This window comes from Condylura cristata, unplaced genomic scaffold (assembly GCF_000260355.1).
Source record: "Condylura cristata isolate star-nosed mole 26May11 unplaced genomic scaffold, ConCri1.0 scaffold00015, whole genome shotgun sequence".
Lineage (NCBI taxonomy): Eukaryota > Metazoa > Chordata > Mammalia > Eulipotyphla > Talpidae > Condylura > Condylura cristata.
Genome location: NW_004567116.1, coordinates 1,908,626 through 1,926,241, shown reverse-complemented (window position 1 = coordinate 1,926,241; position 17,616 = coordinate 1,908,626). Strand labels below are relative to the sequence as shown.

The 17,616-nt window shown below is 64.5% G+C and overlaps 2 protein-coding genes across 2 annotated transcripts; both read right to left on the bottom strand.

Moving 5' to 3' along the window:
- Positions 1–277: 277 nt before the first annotated feature.
- Positions 278–2,869, bottom strand: KCNK7 (potassium channel, two pore domain subfamily K, member 7). The gene is made up of 3 exons (XM_004682625.2): positions 2,496–2,869; positions 832–1,230; positions 278–589 (listed from the first exon to the last, which is right to left on the bottom strand). Exons 1-3 carry the CDS (start codon positions 2,812–2,814, stop codon positions 384–386), a joined length of 924 nt encoding a protein of 307 aa, XP_004682682.1. The 5' UTR covers positions 2,815–2,869; the 3' UTR covers positions 278–383.
- Positions 2,870–4,039: 1,170 nt separating this feature from the next.
- MAP3K11 (mitogen-activated protein kinase kinase kinase 11) lies at positions 4,040–16,508 on the bottom strand. The gene is made up of 10 exons (XM_004682624.2): positions 15,246–16,508; positions 10,960–11,140; positions 10,708–10,856; positions 10,439–10,614; positions 10,076–10,319; positions 9,489–9,602; positions 8,809–8,944; positions 8,635–8,726; positions 5,216–5,623; positions 4,040–4,825 (listed from the first exon to the last, which is right to left on the bottom strand). The coding sequence occupies exons 1-10, from the start codon at positions 15,970–15,972 to the stop codon at positions 4,488–4,490; spliced, it is 2,565 nt and encodes an 854-aa protein (XP_004682681.1). The 5' UTR covers positions 15,973–16,508; the 3' UTR covers positions 4,040–4,487.
- Positions 16,509–17,616: the final 1,108 nt, after the last annotated feature.

The following is a 17,616-nucleotide window of genomic DNA, read 5'->3' as shown; positions in this document are numbered from 1 at the left end:
CCTGTTCTCCCTGCAATAAAGTCAGACGAGGATACACCCCGCCGCCGCTTCTGTCCACCACGGGGCTTTCAATAGAAGGAAGGGGGTGGATCTCGGGCTGATAAGGTTGTCTGGGATCCTTGACGGGTCGGTGCCCGCTGGGGAGGTTCCCAGATGCCAGTGGAGGCTGGGCCCGGGCCTTGGAAGGGTGACCCTTGACTTGGGTTTGGACCGCAGCCTGGGGTTGGGGTCTCGGCAGGAGCGTCCGCTCCAAAGGGGGGAACACATTTTGCTCGTGGTAGCCCAGCTGCAGTTTATTCATCAGGCTCCCAGGTCCTCACCCCGCCCCGCGCCCCGTCTCCAGCCGCTCCCTGCTGCTGCCTCCCCAGGCTTCACCTGCCCGGTCAGCAAGCTGGGGCCTGTTCTGAGGCAGCGGCTGTGTTGTGCAGGGTGCTCAGAGCTAGTTGGTCCTGGCTGAGGATGCCACCCTGGTCCTCAGCGCTCGAAGGGCCGCTGCACCCGAAGAACTTCACCGTGGCACGGACCTGCGGCAGCTCTGAGATGGTCTCCACGGCCAACAGCATGGCCAGGAGCCCCAGGAGCAAGTAGCCTGGGGAAGAGAGGTTGCCAGGGCAGCTGCTGGTGCCAGTGATGCTCCCCGCCGACCTCCCAGCGTGCTGACCTCTCCCGGCAGTGCCACTCGCCGCCCACTCAACACAGCCATGGGGCCGGGGGGACTTTCCAGGGCTGCTCAGTATGAGGCTCAGTCTCCCCGGTGGCTCCTGGGAGTCGTAGTTCAGGCTCCTCTTCCTGCCTCCCCTTCCCCTCGTGCCCCTTGGTGGCTGGACTCACCGAGAAGTGCAAACTGGCCCAGGTGGTAGAGCGCTGGGTGCAGGCCCCGGCCTCGGCTGGGCAGCAGGTCCCCCAGGCCGATGGTGCTGAGCGAGCCGAAGCAGAAGTAGACAGCTTCCAGCAGGCTGCAGTCGCCCTGCACGCCCCACAGCACCAGGGCTGGCAGCAGCATGAAGGTGCCAGCCACGAGCAGGCCCAGTCCGGCGGCCTGCAGCAGTGCAGCCCTGGCGGGCGCCAGCTGCCAATGGGCAGCTACCCAGGCACACGGGCAGCTGACCAGGGGCAGCAGGTAGTGGCGCAGTGTGGCCACCAGCACTAGTGAAGCTGGCAGCCCCAGGGCTGCGAAGACCACGCAGAAGGCCTTGCCGCCGGCCGACAGCGGGGCCATGTGCCCGTAACCTGGAGAGAAGAGGGCCTGGGATGAGGGGCCCCGTCTGCGGGTCCCCGCCTCCCCCACTGTGCCTTCGGCAGAAGGCTGCCCTCTGGTGGCTGAGACGCCGCGGCCCTGCTCCTCACGCTCTGGGAGCTTGGGCAAGTCCCTTGGCTGCCCTGGGTAGTTCTCTGGAACAGGAAGATTGAAAGAGACGACCCCTTGAGCCTCCTGTCCTGGGGCAACTCGGGGACCGCTGTCCTGCCCAGAGGGAGCTCGGCTTTTCTGAGAAGTCCGCAGCTGTGCCCTTGACCCGTGTCCAAACCCACCAGGGGGATGTCACCCACTCACGTTCCCTGAGGGTATCGCATCACCCTGTGTTTTGCCCTGTGCTAAGGCCTCCCAGGCCCCGCCCTTGCCCTTGGGGGGCGCAGGGCTCTGTCAAGACCCCTGAAGGGCTCCGAGGGGCAGTATGAGCGCAGCTGTGGCGGCTGCAGCCCTGCAGGGTGGGGAGAGGTCTGACAGGGAGTGGGACGTTCCGGGAGCGCAGAGCAGCCAGCCTGGAGGCTGAAGCACACACAGCAGCCTGGAGGAGCCAGGCGTGAGGAGCCGGGGAGTGGCGGGAGGGGGGCGGACCAGAGCGGTGCGCTCGGCCCCAAGGGCCCCCGGCCGGCCCGTATTTGTCCGGCAGGGCTGCTGGCCCCGTGCCAATACGCTTCTGGAGTTCCAAAGGAGTCAGAAACACAAATTTAATGCCAAAATACTCGGATACTTGGCAGGACAAAAAAACCCCAGGGCCGTGGGCCCCATTGCCTTATTTCCTTAGGTCCTTGTACACGCTGCTCTCTCTGCCGGGAATTCCTGCCCCTCAGCTCTGCCCGCTGGCCTGTGACATCTCATCAGGACTTCCTCCCCAAGAAACCTTCCCCTGCCCCCTTCTCCCCGAGTCAGTGGTCCTAATCTCCACTCCCGGCTCTGCTCCCTCGGTCCCTCTCACGGACATGTCCCCTGCCCCCTGCCCCCTCCCTCCGCAGGATCTGAGCACCTCTCCTGGGCCTCAAAGGGTGTCTAGGGGTGGGGCTGGGGAGGCCACACCCCTCCTGGCAGCTGAAGTTGAGGCACCAGTTGGGGTGTGTTGGTGTGGGGAGCCCCAGCTCTGATGTCAGGCCTAATGGGGCCCAGATTTTCTGACACTCGGGTGGAAGGGAAGGGCTGCACCCCCAAGAAGGGCTGTACCCCAAGAACCCCAGTGGTCTCTGGATCCCCCTCCTGCCCGGCCGTCTGGCGGCCTTACCCGTGGTGGTGAGGACGCTGGCAGTGAAGAGCAGAGCTGAGGGAAGATCCCAGTTCCTGGCCTCTGAGCCATTGCCCAGGCCAGAGACCCCGTGGGCCTGGGCCACCAGGGCAGTGCCCAGCAGCTCCTCCAGGGCCCCAGGGGGCAGGCAGGCCCCGTATTTCTCCTGGAAAGTGACCAGCTGGGCCCTGAGCTGGGCCTGGCGCCGGAGCGCTGGCGGCCTCTCCAGGGCCTGCAGCACGGCAGCCCCCAGCCCCAAGGCCAGCAAGTGGGCCACAAGCAGCAGCCCGTATCGGGTCCAGGGCCTGAGACCCCCCATGGCGTGCGCCAGGAGCTGGGTGCTGTAGCTGCCCGATGCTCCACCCGGCACCTGGGCCGGCTGGGCAGGGTGGGGCCTGGAGGAGGTGCTGTGTGGGTGGCTGGGGGGGGGCAGCCGGAACGCTGCTAGGGAGGCGGGCCGGCGGGGAGGGGCTCGGCCTGGAGATGGCTGGATCCTCCTCCCAGTTTCTAGGGGCGAGGAGGGAGGAGGACGCGGTTTGCTGTTTGCTGCAGCTGGGATGGGGCCGGTGGAGGCAGGCGAGGCCCCGAGCGAGCGGCAAGCGGTAAGCGCTGGCTCCCAGTCACACTCAGCCCTACGTGCCCTGGCCGCCAGGTGCTTAGGGCCGGGGCACCAGGGAAGAGGACAGGTACGTGACCCTTCCCTCCTGGGGTCCGCACCGAGACCCGTTAACAGGGAAGCCCATTTAGCGAGGAACCACCGGCTGCCTGGATGGCAGCCCCGGGGAGCGGTGGGAGACCCAGGGGCACTCAGGGGAGCCGTTCCAGCTGGGGCACCAGCAGACTCGGTGGTGTGGGGATGCTGGCCCAGGGGGAGTGAGGATGAGTGACCCCAGGGACTCTGTGGGAGCCACTGGGTGGCAGGGGAGTGGGAGGGGAATGGGGGCCAGGGCTGGGGCAGAGTCAAGGACGCTCAGAGCACCTGGCACCCTTTCGCACCCAGGTCTCCATTGTGGATCTTTCCTGAGAACTTTCTGAATGCCTGCCCTGCTGAAGGCTGGAGACAGTGAGCCGGGCTACTGCCCAAGGTGTGCAGGGAGGGCCCTGGCCCTCGACTCCCGCTGCCCTCGGCACCGTTGGGAGCTAGGACCCAGACCCACGGTTAACGTGAGCGGGCCGGGTGCCACGTGGGCCGCCTTCCTGGGCCCCACCGTGGGGATAGACAGATGCAGGACAGAGCCCCGGGGGCTGCCGGCCCCCAGGTCCAGCACCCTAAATGGGGCAGGAGTGACCTGGCGGAGAGGACAGTGTAGCTGGACTCAGACCAGCAGGCACAACCAGGGAGACTGGTCACTTGAACTCAGGGTGGCAGCAGAGGATGGAGGGCGGGTGAGGCCAGGGACTTGATCCCGGGAGTGTGGTGCCAGGCATCCCAGCCCATGCCCAGGCCAACATGCCCCCATCGTATCGGGGCACGAGGTTCCCAGGGTGCTGGGACTGGCTGGAGCCGTGGCTACCCCAGAAAGGTGACAGGCTGTGCTTGGGAAAACAGTTTATGACTTTATTTGGCTTCATTGGACCCCGAGGCCAAGGCCCCACCCCGGGTGGGGCTTCAGGAAGGCACCCAGAGAGCCCCTGGCCCCCAGGACCCCGGGGTGGGGCCCAGTCATGGGCCTCGGTCCAAAGTGCTGGTGACAGCTGAGGCTGGCCCCTCGGCCCGGCACCGCCCTCCCCCGCACCACGTGGGTGCGATTCCCTGAGACAGGCTCTGGTCCGCCCACAGCTGGGTACAGTGTTGGGCCCACGGGCAGGAGAGTCAGGGACCCACAGGTTGCAGGTGTGTGGGGGTGCAGCCCCATCCAGTGTGAAGGCTTCCTGTGCAGTGTAGTGTTCCTGGCCCCGCGCGGGGCGGCGCCCTGGGGGCACCCGGGCTCACGGCGCCGTTCCAGTGTATGCGGCTCCTCAGGCGCGGGCGCGAGGCGGCCGACGGCCCGCTCAGGGCCCTGCCTCTGGTGTCCACGGGGCCTGCGCACCCACGTCTTTGGTCTGCGCCCTGCAGTCCTGAGGTCCTCCCCGGAAGGGGTTGGCTGGTGGGGAGTCCCAGAAGGGGTCCGAGTCTGGGAACAAGGTCCAGGGTGCCCGTCGGGGCACAGGCTGTGGAGAGGGCAGGGGTGAAGGCCGTGGCCCAGTGGACACGAAGCTCCAGGGGTCGATGCGGCTGCGGAGCGGGGAGGGCCGAGGACGGCTGATGAGGCCCAGGGGTGGTGAGCGTGGGGTGCCGGGGGTGCCCGGAGCGGAGCGGGAGATCCCAGGTGGGGGCGAGACAGTGCTTCCTGTGAGGCGTGGGCAAAGGGACACAGTCAGGCAGCCACCGACCCCTGGGTGTCTCCAGGAGGCAGTACCTCAGTTTCCCCATCCGCGCAATGTGCCTGGCTCACAACTTCCACAGCCCTTTGCCAGTGTGGCTGCTCAGTAAGGCCTAGCTAAGGGGCAGTTTCTGGGCACAGGCGCCCTGAAAGAAAGGCCGCCAGAGGGGTGCACAGCGTGGAGCTTGGCGAGCGGCCTGGGGCGGCCGCCCAGCACTGGGGGGCCCTCCCACGCGCGCCCGCCTCCCCAGCTGGCCTGGCCCCACACCCGCTGCCCTGAAGGCCCACCGCAGAGTCCAGCAGGTAACTGGCCCGGCCTGATCCCCCAGCATGTCACCGGCCCCCCAGAGGACTCACCGCGTCCCTCCTCTTCGCGTCGGGGGCTCTTGGCTGACGGCTGGCCAGTGGGGACACCCAGCTCCAGCAGCAGGGGCGCGGGGGTGTGAGGGCGGGGAGCGTCGGGGCTCAGAGGGGAGGCGGGGGCCTCTGGCCTCTTGGGCGAGAAGCGGATGAGCGGGGATGGGGGTGACTCTGCAGGGGAAGGCGTGGGCGGCGGCGTGGGGGCTGCCGGCGGGGGCTCCCCACGCTCGCGGCTGGGCCCCCCGGGGGACTGCAGGTCCCGGCCAAGGCCCAGCGAGGCGAGCAGGGCGGTGCCGCGCAGCAGTGCGCGCTGGATCAGCTTGGGCGTCCCCGAGCCGCTGCCGCGCTCCGTGGGGCCTGGCCGCCGGGGCTCTTCTGGCTCAGGGCTTGGCCGCGGGGGGTTGCCTAGGGGTGGGGGGTGGACAGGTTAGGTTATCTTCCCGCGGGGCTGGTGGCGCCCCTCTGAGGCCCCCCAGCTCTCAGCTCCAGCCAGGTTTCTCCTCGCCCCGTGTTTCCCCAGAGCGCCACGCGCCCTACGGCCTGCTCCACCAGGCTGCCAGGGACCTCGGATCGCTGACCAGTAGGGAGAGGTCACCGCCTCCCCGTGGCGCTGCTGAGACCTGTGAGAAATCCGCCTACCGCTGCACCTCTCATTCCTGGAGCAGAGGTTCTAAACCCTGGCACTTTCCTGGTGACAGTGATAAAGGCAAAAAGAGCACCTCTTGCTTGTAAGACGCCCTCAGAACCACACCTGAACTAAAGGTGACTTTGGGGAGCTCCACAGGAGGGCGTGCTGGGTGCCCAGGACCCAACCTTGGGATTTTAGAGGACGGGGTTCGGGGTGGGGGGTAGGGCTGGCGACCGAGCCCAGTCACCACGGCCAGGGAAGGAAGCGTGCAGGACACCCTGGGGGGCCTGGGACTCGGCTGGGGCGTGGGTGAGCAGAAGGAGGTGCCGGGAGAGGCTGGGAGCACCGCCCCCGCGAACCTCTCACTGCGCCTCTCTGCTGCCGGCCATCCTTGGGTTGTCCTTTGCAACAAGAGGGCAATCTAGCACGCAGAGGGTGGCCCTGGCTCCCGTGAGCCACTCTAGCAAGTCATCAGGCCCGAGGAAGGGGTGACGGCGCCTCTGAGGCCTGTCCGTCAGAAGCCAGGCGCTGGCCCGGCCTCACGAGGGGATGGGCAGCGCACTGAAGTGGGGCTGGAGAAGGTTCCAGCAGCTGCTGCTGGAGTCAGTGGGGACAGCCCCACACGAAGGTGTCAAGGGGAGGAAGGAGGCTGTGGGGAACACCTCACATTTTCCCTTTTCAGGGGCCTCTCGGGGACCCCTGACCGGGGAGCTGCTCCCGTGGGGCTGACACTGCCTGGGCCCAGCCCGTCCTACTCCCTACAGCCCCTGCAAATTTCTAGTCTGTTCCTCACAGACTCAGGCCCCCGGGGCCAGGCCCTTAGGCCTCTGATGTGTTGACTGCTGGCTCATAAAATGCATTTGTGTTTGATGGGAGAATCCGTTCTGGCCACTCCGAAAGTACCACACAGCGGGCGCTGAACCTCCCTCTGGGGGTGAAGGCGCTGGGCCTCCACAGTGAGAGCCAGCGCAGCAGGAGGCACACTAAAGCAGCAAGGAAACGGAGCCAAGGCAGTGGAGACAGGCCGCGCAGAAACGGGGAGTGGAGAGACGCTGCTGCGGTCACTGCTTGAGAAACCAGGCTCCAAGAGGACGCGACTCGCCCTGGTAACCCAGCTAGGACTCCAACTTGCCTCTAAGCTTCTGGGCAGTAAGAGCGGGGGATCCTGTGGTTTAGAGAAAACAGCCCCATCATTCTGGACCCAGAGGTGGGGGTGACCTTGCTTCCATGGGGCCTTACGGAGGGCTCGGCCACGGGTGAGCAGGTGGCTGCAGGCCCGAGATGCACAGGGCAGTTTTAGTCAGTGGAGCTGCCCACCCACCACAGCAGCTCACTGCAAGAGGCCCCTGGGGTCAGACTGTTGGGAACAGGGTTGGGCCCCATTATGCCAGGGACAACCCCACAACTTCTTCTTTGACTGTCAGGTAGGTCTCTGACAATGTGGACAGCGTCAAGGTCAAGATCATGAACTCATGGGTCCAAGTCGGCAACTAGAGTGTGGGCTTGCCCCAGGGGAACCACTGCTCAGCTGTGCTGGGCAGGTGATGTCGTCTCAGGTAAGGAGGTAGCTAGAGAAGGGGGGGGTGTCTTAAGTCCCTGTTTCTGGGAGCACAGGGAGGGCACAGCCAAAGGAATCTGCAGAACAGGTCAGGCTGTTTCAACCTGCGTGTCTGGGTGGAGGACCACGCTGCCCAGCGACCCTTTGGGCCTGGCATGTTCTAGAGGCAGCCCCCTTGATGTCCCAGTTCTCAGCTTAGCTCCTGCAGCACAGCCAGCATGGGGCAATGCAACTGCTGGAGAAGAAAATGGCATGCCAGATCGGGGGTCAGTCAGATTGGGGTTCAAACTCCTGTTGGACTGCGCGCTCAGCATTCAGCCACTCAGCTTCTGCGCTTTGGCTTCCTCCTAATGAAGACCCATCTCACAGCTCTGCCTGGTGCACAAGAGGGCCCAGAGAATGCGGCCGACATTATGACGAAGGCATGCAGCTCAGCCAGGACGGAGGTGAGGGCGGGAGTCTACCTGCCCCATAGGACCCACTGGCGAGGAAGGCTGCAACTTCCTAGCCCCTGGCCCGGCCGGGCAGCACCGAGAGGAGAGGGCAGGACAGCACTGGGAGCCCAGTGCCCGAGTATGCCAAGCAGTCCATGTGCTTTGCTACGAGCACGGGCCGATGTCTCTGGGGGACAAACCCTCCACTGGGGGCTTTAGGGTCTTCTCCCCTCTCGCCAGGGCAGCGACTAGGGTGGGATGCCTGGCGCACACTATGTGGTGACCATCATGGAGAACAGGAAAGCAGAATGTCCCTGAGCGGGCCCTGGGCCCCCTGCACCTTCGCTCTCCTTTCCACGACTGACTGCCCAGAGGGACTCTAAGAGCACAGGGGGCAGGCTGGCCTGGCTCCAGCCCATGTGGGTACTTTCTTGTTCCTCTCTGGGCCCCGCTTACCTTGGGTTCCAAACAGGGGGTTTCATCCCCCATCTTCCTTCCTTCCCTAGAGTCTGCTGATGGCCAGGAGAGACCATTCTTAGGTTAGGCCTGAACACAGGGGTCAGCTCCTGGGCCCCCTAAGGCCTGGGCAGGTTGGGAATTCAGCTCAGGTATGGGCCTCTAGGTCAGACTGGGGTCTTAAGACAGGTCTGCCCATCTCAGCCTCAGTTCCCGGGTTTCTAAAATGAAAGCAGTGAGGGCTGGATTCCTGCCTGGTCTGCTGGCTTCTTGGAGCCTCTCCAGTGGACCCACTGAGGAATTGCAGCAAAACCTGCAGGGGGGAGCCAGGGCCACTCACCATTGAGAGTTGGGGGTGTGGAAGGAGACCCTAGGGGAGATGAGTCATCTGAATCCAGGTACCACGTGGCTTCTTCCATGCGGGACCTTCTCCTGGTGAGCAGAGGAGTTGTGCTGTGAATCTCAGGGCTGCTGGGAGGCAGCTGATATGGGGTCTGGGCACTTGGGCACTCACCTCCCATTTTGGGCTTCCCCAGGCTTGGGAGAACTGGGACCCCAGGCCCAGCATGCTCGTCGCTCTCCATTGCTTGAGTCTTCTAGACGCCGGGGGGACTGGCGTCCCCAGGTCTGACCTGGTTCTGCAGGTTCCACTGTGGGGGTAGGGGGGTGGAGGAACAGCTGAAGCCTGACCTGAGGGTGAAAGCCCTGACCCTTGCCCCACTATGAGACTGCAGGGAGCAGTGAACAGGGAGCAGACTGTCCCCAAGGGCTTTGAGAACTGGAACAGAGTGGGGGCAGGGTGGGCAGTTTGGGTCCTGGGAGGTCAGCAGGCTGGAGGTCTCCTCTGGTCCTTCAGTGGGCATTTGCTGCACAGTAATTAGAAGCCCTGCCAAATGGCCTGGGCTTGAATTCTGGCTCTGCCACTAGTCAGCTGTATGTTGGGCAAGTAAGTTTCTGTTCTCACCTTTCTCTGTGTAGTGAGAATAACAGCTACCTCAAAGGGTTACCCCGAGGAATGGAGTTAACAGAGCAAAGCGTTCAGAAGTGGTACTTAGAGTCACACAATCCACAAAGAAAAATTAATAAAGTAAATGCTGTTGGGGGGACTCAGATGTCAGCTGCTAGACTGATGGGTGAGGCAGGAAGAAGAGGAGACCCAGAGAGGGGGCATGCAGGGCTCAGGAGGTTGCTTACACTGGATAGCCCGAAATCGGGGGAAAGTGGGTGAGTCCCCAGCCCCGACCTCGAAGACATTTCTTCTTCGATCCAGGCCAGGTGAGGCCTGCACGGTGATGCGGTGTTTGAAGTCTGGGTCGGGAGATAAATAAGCAGGGTGAGTTTGTGGTTGAAGCAGCCAGGATCCCGCAGGACTCTCAGCTGTCTCCTAGGCCATGCAGGCGGTGCGGTGACCCGCCTAGGCAAGGCGGCTGTCTGCCTGGGGTCAGCCCCTCTGCTGCCCAGGACCCCAGGCTCCTGGTAGAGGGCGGCAGCCTGGGCCCGGGTCACCGGCCCGAGCGATCGCAGCTCCGGACCCCGCCCCGGCCGGCCCCGCCCCCTCAGCCGTCCCAGAACGTCCACGAGCCCCGCCCCTTCCCGACCACAGCCACTCCCAGGCCGACATGCAAATATCCCGTCCAAGAAAATCCCCACCACACCCCTAGCCCCACCCCTCCCAGCTTATCAACACTCTAAGCCAATCGCAGTGCGGCGAGCAAAGTCTGACACCGCCCCTCCGCCCACGCAGCCAATGGCGGGGCGTCGTGCCGGAACCCGCCCCTTACCCAGGGGCATGCTGATGCGCTCGCCGCCGTCGCGCGCGCGGAGCTTGCTGCGCTTGAAGGTGCCGCGGCGGCGGCGCACGTGCGGCCGCTCGCGGTCCACCTGCTGCAGCAGCAGCGTCAGCTCGCGCTCGAACACCTCCAGCTCCCACTGCGCCAGCAGGTGCTCGCGCCGCCGGAGCTGCTCCGCCTGTGACCGCTGCTCTCGCGCCGCGCGGGTCAGCTCCTCTTCGCGGCTCAGTAGTTCCTGTGCCCGGGATGGTGAAGCGGGTGAGGTCAGCGAACCACCCGCCGCAGTCCGCCTCCCACCCGGGGGCCTCCCTACCGGCGCTAGCGCCCTCCCACCCTGGCTCCCCCTCCTTGCACCTTTTCCTTGGCCCGCAGCTCATCGAAGAGGCCCTGGATCTCGCGCTTCCAGCCTTCCTGCATGGAGTGGAAGGAGTCCCGAGGCATTTCTCGCAGGACCTGCTCTTCCAGTGCCTCCAGCTGCTGCAGGATGGTGGCAAAGTCCGGCCTGCGGTGGGGGTCCTGTGCCCAGCAGTCTGGCGTGGAGGAGGGACAGAAGAAGGGGTCTGTGGTTGGTGTGACCTGGACCAAGGTGCTCTGCCTGCAACCCTTCTGCCCCAGCCACTTACCCGCCATGAGCTGTACGAATGGCTCCGGGCAGGTGGACGGGATGGGCAGTGTGAGCTTGTTTACGGCCACTCCATAGGCCACAGCAAGACAGTCGATGCCACGGTAGGGCACCTCCCCAGTCAGCAGTTCCCACAGCAGCACCCCAAAGCTGCAGGTGAGACAAAGGGCAGGAACTTAATGGTTTGGGCCCCTCTCTCTGGGCTCCCCCTGCCCGAGTTTGGCAGCCACCTCTGTGCCCCACCAGGCCGCACCTCCAGACGTCGCTGCCCTTGGAGAAGGTGGAGGCCTTGATAACCTCGGGGGCCATCCAGGCATAGGTGCCCGCAGCGCTCATTTGTGTGGTTTTGTGCCACTCTCGGGCCAGGCCAAAGTCAGTGATCTTCAGGGTCTTGTGCTCCATGTCATCCCCCTCGATGGGCTGCAGCAGCAGAACTGGGGAGAAGGAAGGCAGGATGGTGGGTACCTGGACTCCAGGAGGTGGGGGGTGAGGCAGAGAGCAGACGTCACCTGCCAGACACCGCTGAGTCCTCAGCACACCCGGCCTAGGCGACTCCAACCCCGCCGCTGACATGTCCTGGTCCAAGCTGTCCACCCACTATAAAAATATATTCCCAGCTTTGCAATCTCATGGCCTAGCTGCCGGAGGCTCAGAACTGGACTAATTAGTAAGCTCTGTGCAAGCTCATTCCAAAGAACCGTTATGGAAAGGGGAGGCGGGTGGCTGAGGCTGGAGTAGAAACAGGCAACGATAACGATGCTGGGAAGCCCCGGCCAATGAAGGGGCGGGAGAGGCCAGGCTGCACGTCACACGCCGCTCTGAAGGAGCTACGCGCGGCGGACACGTTACTGAAGCAACTACGAGGCAGACTCGTTATTCCCATTTTATGGGTGCGGTAAATGCCTGGCTAAGGTCAATGTGTGCAGACAGAGCTGAGGTTCCAACCTGGTGTTTGTGGCTGCAAAGCCAGTGCTGTAAAGCCCCCAACCAGGTATTAAAATGGCTCAGGATAAACAGTGGGCAGCCGCTCAGGCAGGTAGTTTTGACTTCAAGAGACCTGGGTGCTGCCATGCTAGGTGACGTGGGAGCCCCGGGTCTCCCTGGGAGTGAAGAGCAGCGCCCCACACCACACTGCTGCTGCGGCTTCCCGGCGGGAGGAGAAAGTCCAAAGCCAGCCCCTGTGCTTGGATATGGAGAGAAAGGCAGGGCCTGGGAACGCGATGGTTCTTGGCCAAGAGGAGGCCCTGGAGACAAATGTAGCAGTGGAGGGTCAGCTCTGGCAGGGGGTCCTGGCTCAGACCCCCAAGGGGCCACCATGCTCTGCACAGAGGGGAGAGGCAGCAGCTTATCAGCCTCCCACCAGGACAGACATGGCTCTAGTAAGAAGCGTAAGAGGAGCTGCAACGGTCAGTGGTAGCAAGGGCTTGTTCTGGCCAGAGCCCACTGCCCTGTCGAGAAGCGACATCCACGCCAACTGCGCCGCCAGACACCGCCTTTCAGCTTTCCTGCGGGCGACACACCAGAGAAGGACGGCACAGGTACTGGGGCTGGGGTACAGGGAGGGACGACTTCTCAGAGGCGGTGGCGGAACCAGGGAACTCGCTTTTCTGGCTGTAAAGCCACAAGCCCTGACCCCGCACTTGGCCAAGCGCTCTGGGTCTTGTGGGGGCATCTGGCCCTGCTGCCCAACCCTCCCCGCAGGCCTTGGCTCTGGGGCCTCTGGCTGCCTGTGCTGCTTCCCAGGGCCTCCCCGCCCTCGGCCTGTTGTCCAGGGCCAGTGCTCCTGGGAGCCTCGCTTCAACTCTGCCCATCACCTCCAGGCTGTCTGCTGCCAGCGGCCCCAACCCCCTGGCATCTGCTCCAGACTGAAGCTGCCACTCAGCACTGCCCACCTGGAGTCCACCCAGCTTCCCCGGCCCCCATGCCGGTAAACCTGCCGTTTCTCTTAATCCAGGCTCGCGCCCAGTGACCCACCCTCCCTCTGGGCCAGAAGGGGCTGAGTGGCGAAGGGGTGCCCCTGTGCTAAGCAAGCTCCCCCTTGTTGAGCTTAGCTCGGCTCTGACGGCTGTCCACGCAGGCGGTCCTCTGTCCTCTGTCCCACCACGACCTCCCGGCCTTCGTAGCAGCCTCCCGTCCGGCTGCTGGAGGCGCCTGACTGTGCCGAGCGTGAGCCCCCCGAAACTAACTGAAGAAGGGGTGGGGTATAGCGGAACCAGGCAAAGGGGTCTGTGTGCTGGAGTCTGGGGGCACGCCAGGCCCTCTGTGGTGCCCGAACCCACGCGTCCTCTTGAAGACCAACACGGCGGCTTCCTGGCAGGGGCGTGGGTGGTGGGCCCCGGGTGCTAAAATCTGATGGAGAAGCGGCTCAGGCTGAGGACCAGCCTTCCCTTTCGGCCAGGTCATCCGAGGCCCCAGTCCTGGACATCTTTGTCCTGGTGACCTTTCCGCCACCTCCCACCTCCAGGCTATCGTGACACCTGCCAGCCTCACCCTCAGCCTCACCCACACCCTCTGCTTTTCTCAAGTGCCTCCAGTCTCAGCCCAAGTTGCTCTCCTGGTGGCTGATGAAGGACTCAGGGGTCACCTGGAAGACCCCCAGGCTCCTGCTCCCCTCAGGGCTCCCCAGCTTCTGAAAGGGACCTCCCAGCCCCCTCCTTGCCCAGACTGGCCTCTGTGGGGCTCGGGAGTGGCCTGAGCAGCTCACACCTCTTCCGCTTCCCTCCTCTGGCCCCACTTCTCCTTTCTGGGAGGACAGGGCCAGGTCTCCAACTGGGTGAGGGAGGGCCCTTTGGGGGAGAATTGGGGGAGGTCAGACCCGGGCCGGCCTGGCTGGTCAGTCCTGTGACTCGTGGGCCTAGAGAATTCCCCTCCTCTCCCCTTCAGGCTTCCTCACAAGGCCCCCATTGTCCAGGAAAATCACGCCATTGTTTCCTGCTTGTGCCCCCCCAGCCCAGGGGCTCCCCCCCAATCCCACAGACAGCACCCCGAGCCTAGGACTGGGGTCTGAGGTGGGAGGCTGGGCTCAGGGAATCTGAGTGCACCTGCCTGCCCTTTACCACCCCCAGACCCTGTGGGGGAAAGCAGCGGGGCTGGGGGCATGGGGTGCCATCCCTGGCTCCTTCCTCTCCCACAAATCCCCCACCCCCAGTTCTTTCCTCCCCTGCAGGCAGCTGGGCTGGGGAGGGAACCGAGGCTGGAGCAGGGGCAGGAAGCCTGCTCCGGGCAGCAGGAAACGCAGGAAGCGGTGGGGAGGGTGGGGAGCAGGGGCCTGGGCTATTGTTCCATTTTCTCTGGAAAGAAAACTGGAGGAAAAACAGAAAACAGGAGTCCCCTCCCCCCCAGGCCTTCGGGGAATCCCCCTCAGGCTGGGCCAGAGAGCGAGTCCCTTGATGGCTAGGGCCCAGAGCAAGGTTGAGAAGCGGGAAGTGCCCCTGCCACAGATAAACGGGGTGGGTGGAGTGGCTGGCAGCTCTGCCCCCCTCCAGTCCTGGCACGGACTGGGTATAGCTGGGTTCTAGTGTCCTGCCTCCTGCAAGCCTCCGGTCCATGCTCAGCCCAGGCCACCCTGCAGGGGCCCACCCACGTCTTGCTGGTAACTGCTCAGCACTCTGGCTCGTCCTGCACCTCTGTTTGCTCCGCGGTACGGGCCCTCGCTGGCCCAGCCTCCTATCTCCACTGCCGCGCTGGGTCTGCGCCTCACCTTTGCCCCTGTCAGGCCCTGCTCGGACATCCACGGACAGCCCACTGCTTGTGGCCTGGTGGGATGCTCGCCTGTCTCGGGAAGCCTGTGGAACTGGTCACTCCCTCTTCCAAGCCTCTACAGGGCATCGTGGGGGCCTGCGATGGCTGTCCCCAAGGGGTGCCTCTTGCTTGATTCTCCCTTTGCCCTGCCACGCCCACCCCAAGGGCTGATTCCAGGTGAGGCCCTCTTGGTGACCCAGCCCTCAGATGTCCACTTCTGCCCAGCTGAGGCCCCACTGTGTGTCTGGCATCAGACGCCAGGGCTGGTGTGTCCGTTGAGCCATTTTGCTTCCAGCCCCTCCCTTTGCAGAGCCTGACATTGAGGCTGTGCGTTGAAATAACCAGTAGAGGTCACGCGACCAGGGGAGGGACGCAGAATTCCTGGCCCCAGCTTTCACCACTATAGGGGTTCCCCCATCACTGTCCAGAGGCGCCACCCAACATGAGCGGCAGGGAGAACAGAGTACTGCGTGCCTCTGGGAGGGGGGGACAGTGAGTAGCACCGGAACGCAGCTCTGCTTCCTCGAGGTGGTGGCCCGGGGCAGCAGGATGCTGGTGGCCCACCTGCGGGAGCCCCGCTTTTTACCTTGGCGGCTGTAAGCTGGGGTCAAGGACTCCTCCTGAGACTGGGAAGTGAGGGATGCCTGTCCCGGAGCCCCTGGGCACCTCTGGTCAGGTGGGACCTCCCAGGGCAGGAGCTAAGCCACCAGCCGATCCCCAGAAGGCTCAGGTTGGAGCTGGTATTAGGGAGGTGTGTGCTTGCGCCATGCCACCCCCAACCATGCTCCCCAAACTCACTGTTGTTGGACTTGAGGTCTCGGTGGATGACGGGCACCAGGGCCTCGCAGTGCAGGTAGTGCATCCCTCGGGCAATCTGCACAGCCCAGTTGACCAGCACGTGGGGGGGCACACGACGCCCAGCCAGGGCCCGGCTGAGGGGCCCACCTGCTGCGTACTCCATCACCAGGCACAGATTGGGCTCCTCCAGGCACACGGCCTTGAGGGCGATGATGTTGGGGTGGGCCAGCATGGCGAAAAGCCGGGCCTCCTGGCGCACACTCTCTGCTGTCACACTGATGTCCTCGTCGGGGTCCTGGCGAGCGGCCTTCACGGCCACCAGCTCGCCTCGCCAGCTGCCGCGGTATACCTTGCCAAAGCCGCCGATGCCGATCACCTCCTCCAGCCGCAGCTCCTGGAAGCTGGCCACTTCGCAGGGGGGCGGGCCACCCCGAGACACATAGTTGGATGGAAAGATGCCCACTTGGCCGCCCACCTGGCCTGCCCACCAGCCCTCATCGCCTGAGATAGCCGCATCCCGGGACAGCACCTCCACACGGTCGCCCTTCCGCAGGGCCAGCTCGTCCTGCCCATTAGGCTCGTAGTCGAACAGGGCTGTCCACACTGGATTGGCATAAGCTGCTGCCTTCGGGGGTCCCTCTGGCCGGCCTCCGCTGCTCCCCCCATTGCCCCCGCCGTTCCATGACCCCAGTGGGCTCTTGAGGAAGAGGTTCTTCAAGGGCTCCATGGCTGGGAGCTGGCGTTGGGACGTGGGGGGACCTTTTTGGGGTGCCCCTGGTCCCTGCCCCTGGTGGCTGCAGAGGCACTAGTCCCGGAACCTGGGCATTCGGGCCCTCGCCCTCAGCCCCAGACCCACGCCTCTCTGGGGAGCCAGGAGTGTCGCCTCCCGGCCCCCCACATCTCCGGTTTCTAGAGGCGGGCAACCAGGGGCGGTGTGGTCAGGCTTGAGGGGTGGGACCCCGGGGCCTCCGGCATCTCACCATGGCCGGCTCCGAGGGCCCGGGCGTCTGTGCCGCAGTCCTGGGAGCTTGGCTTCGGCACCGGCCGGTGTGCGCTGGGCGGCCGCGGGGCAGCGCCTGGGCTCGGCTCGGGTTGATCTTTTTGTGCAGGGGGTGGCTGGAGCGTCCCTGCTTGGGCCGAACTGCCTCTTCCTGGCCAGACTCTTTCACCCGACGGCTCCAACCCCGTTCCCTTCTTCCTCCTCCCTTTGTACTTTGGCCCCGGGGGCGGGAGGCAGAGGTGGAGGGTGGAGTTTCACTTTTTTCCGCTCTTCTCCTCCTGCAGGAAACAGCATCAGATGACGCGGGCGGGCGGCAGCACCGCTCCCCTCCCAGAGGCTGCGGGCGTCGGGGCTGGGGAGTTCCTGGGGAGGCGGGGCGCGAGGGACGGGGCGGCCCGGCCCCGTCGCGGCGGGCTGCGGGCGCCGGGATGGTCTTGCTCAGGGCGTGCCGCCGGCGCCAGCAAGCGGGGCTAAAAGCCTGGCGTGGGCGCGAGGCGAACCAAGGCTGGCCTGGTCGCGGAGCGGCGGGCGTGTGACCCACCCTCTCTGCGCCTCGCGCTCCCCGTCCGGGAAGTGCGGGCCGGACGCTGCCTGGGAGAGCGAGTGGGGGCGACAGGGAAGGGGACGGCTCAGGCGGCGCCTCAGGCTCTGGGAATGGGCTGTCTGAGGCCGGCTTCTTCCTCTCAACTGTAAGGCATCGACGTCAAGCACCTTCCCCAGTGGGAGAAAACCTGTCACTGTCGTCTCGAACTTCACTTTGTAACTGGAGTTCAGTGTGGCTACAGTCGCCCTCATCACCGTTGCGTTGACCCCAGTTGCCTTGAGCCTGCCCCTTTAAGAAAGCGATGTCATCCTACTTCGATTATTCCTGCCTGTTCTAGAGGGTTGCTCTCTACACGTTAGGTCTGAGCTCTGACCCGGAAGTAGAGGCGCAACGGAAAGCGAGACGCTCTTGACGGTTGATGTGCAGTAACTAAAAGGGGCGGGCCAAGAGAATAGCCGAAGCACAGCAGAGCGCTTCCTGTGGTCCTGAGGACCCACGCTTCCATGCTTTTCCTGCCTCCTGTAACTCATTGAAAGAGATGTGCGCAAAGTTCGGCTGTAGCCAATGGCCACTCGTCTGACCCACCGGTTCCGCCCCGAGGCCGCCGCTTCATTGGCAACGCCTAGATGTACGCATGCGCTCAAGCACCTTCATTTACTTTTTGGACCTTGCCCGCGACCCGGACTCTGCGCATGCTCAAAGGGCTCCCCTCGCTTCTTAGCCTCCACACTTCCCTAAGCTTGCGCATTCGCGCTGTCAGGTTTTCCTTTTCCGGGTCCCAACTGGACCCGTGGGGCGCATGCGCTTCCGCAGGCTGGTGGCTCGCG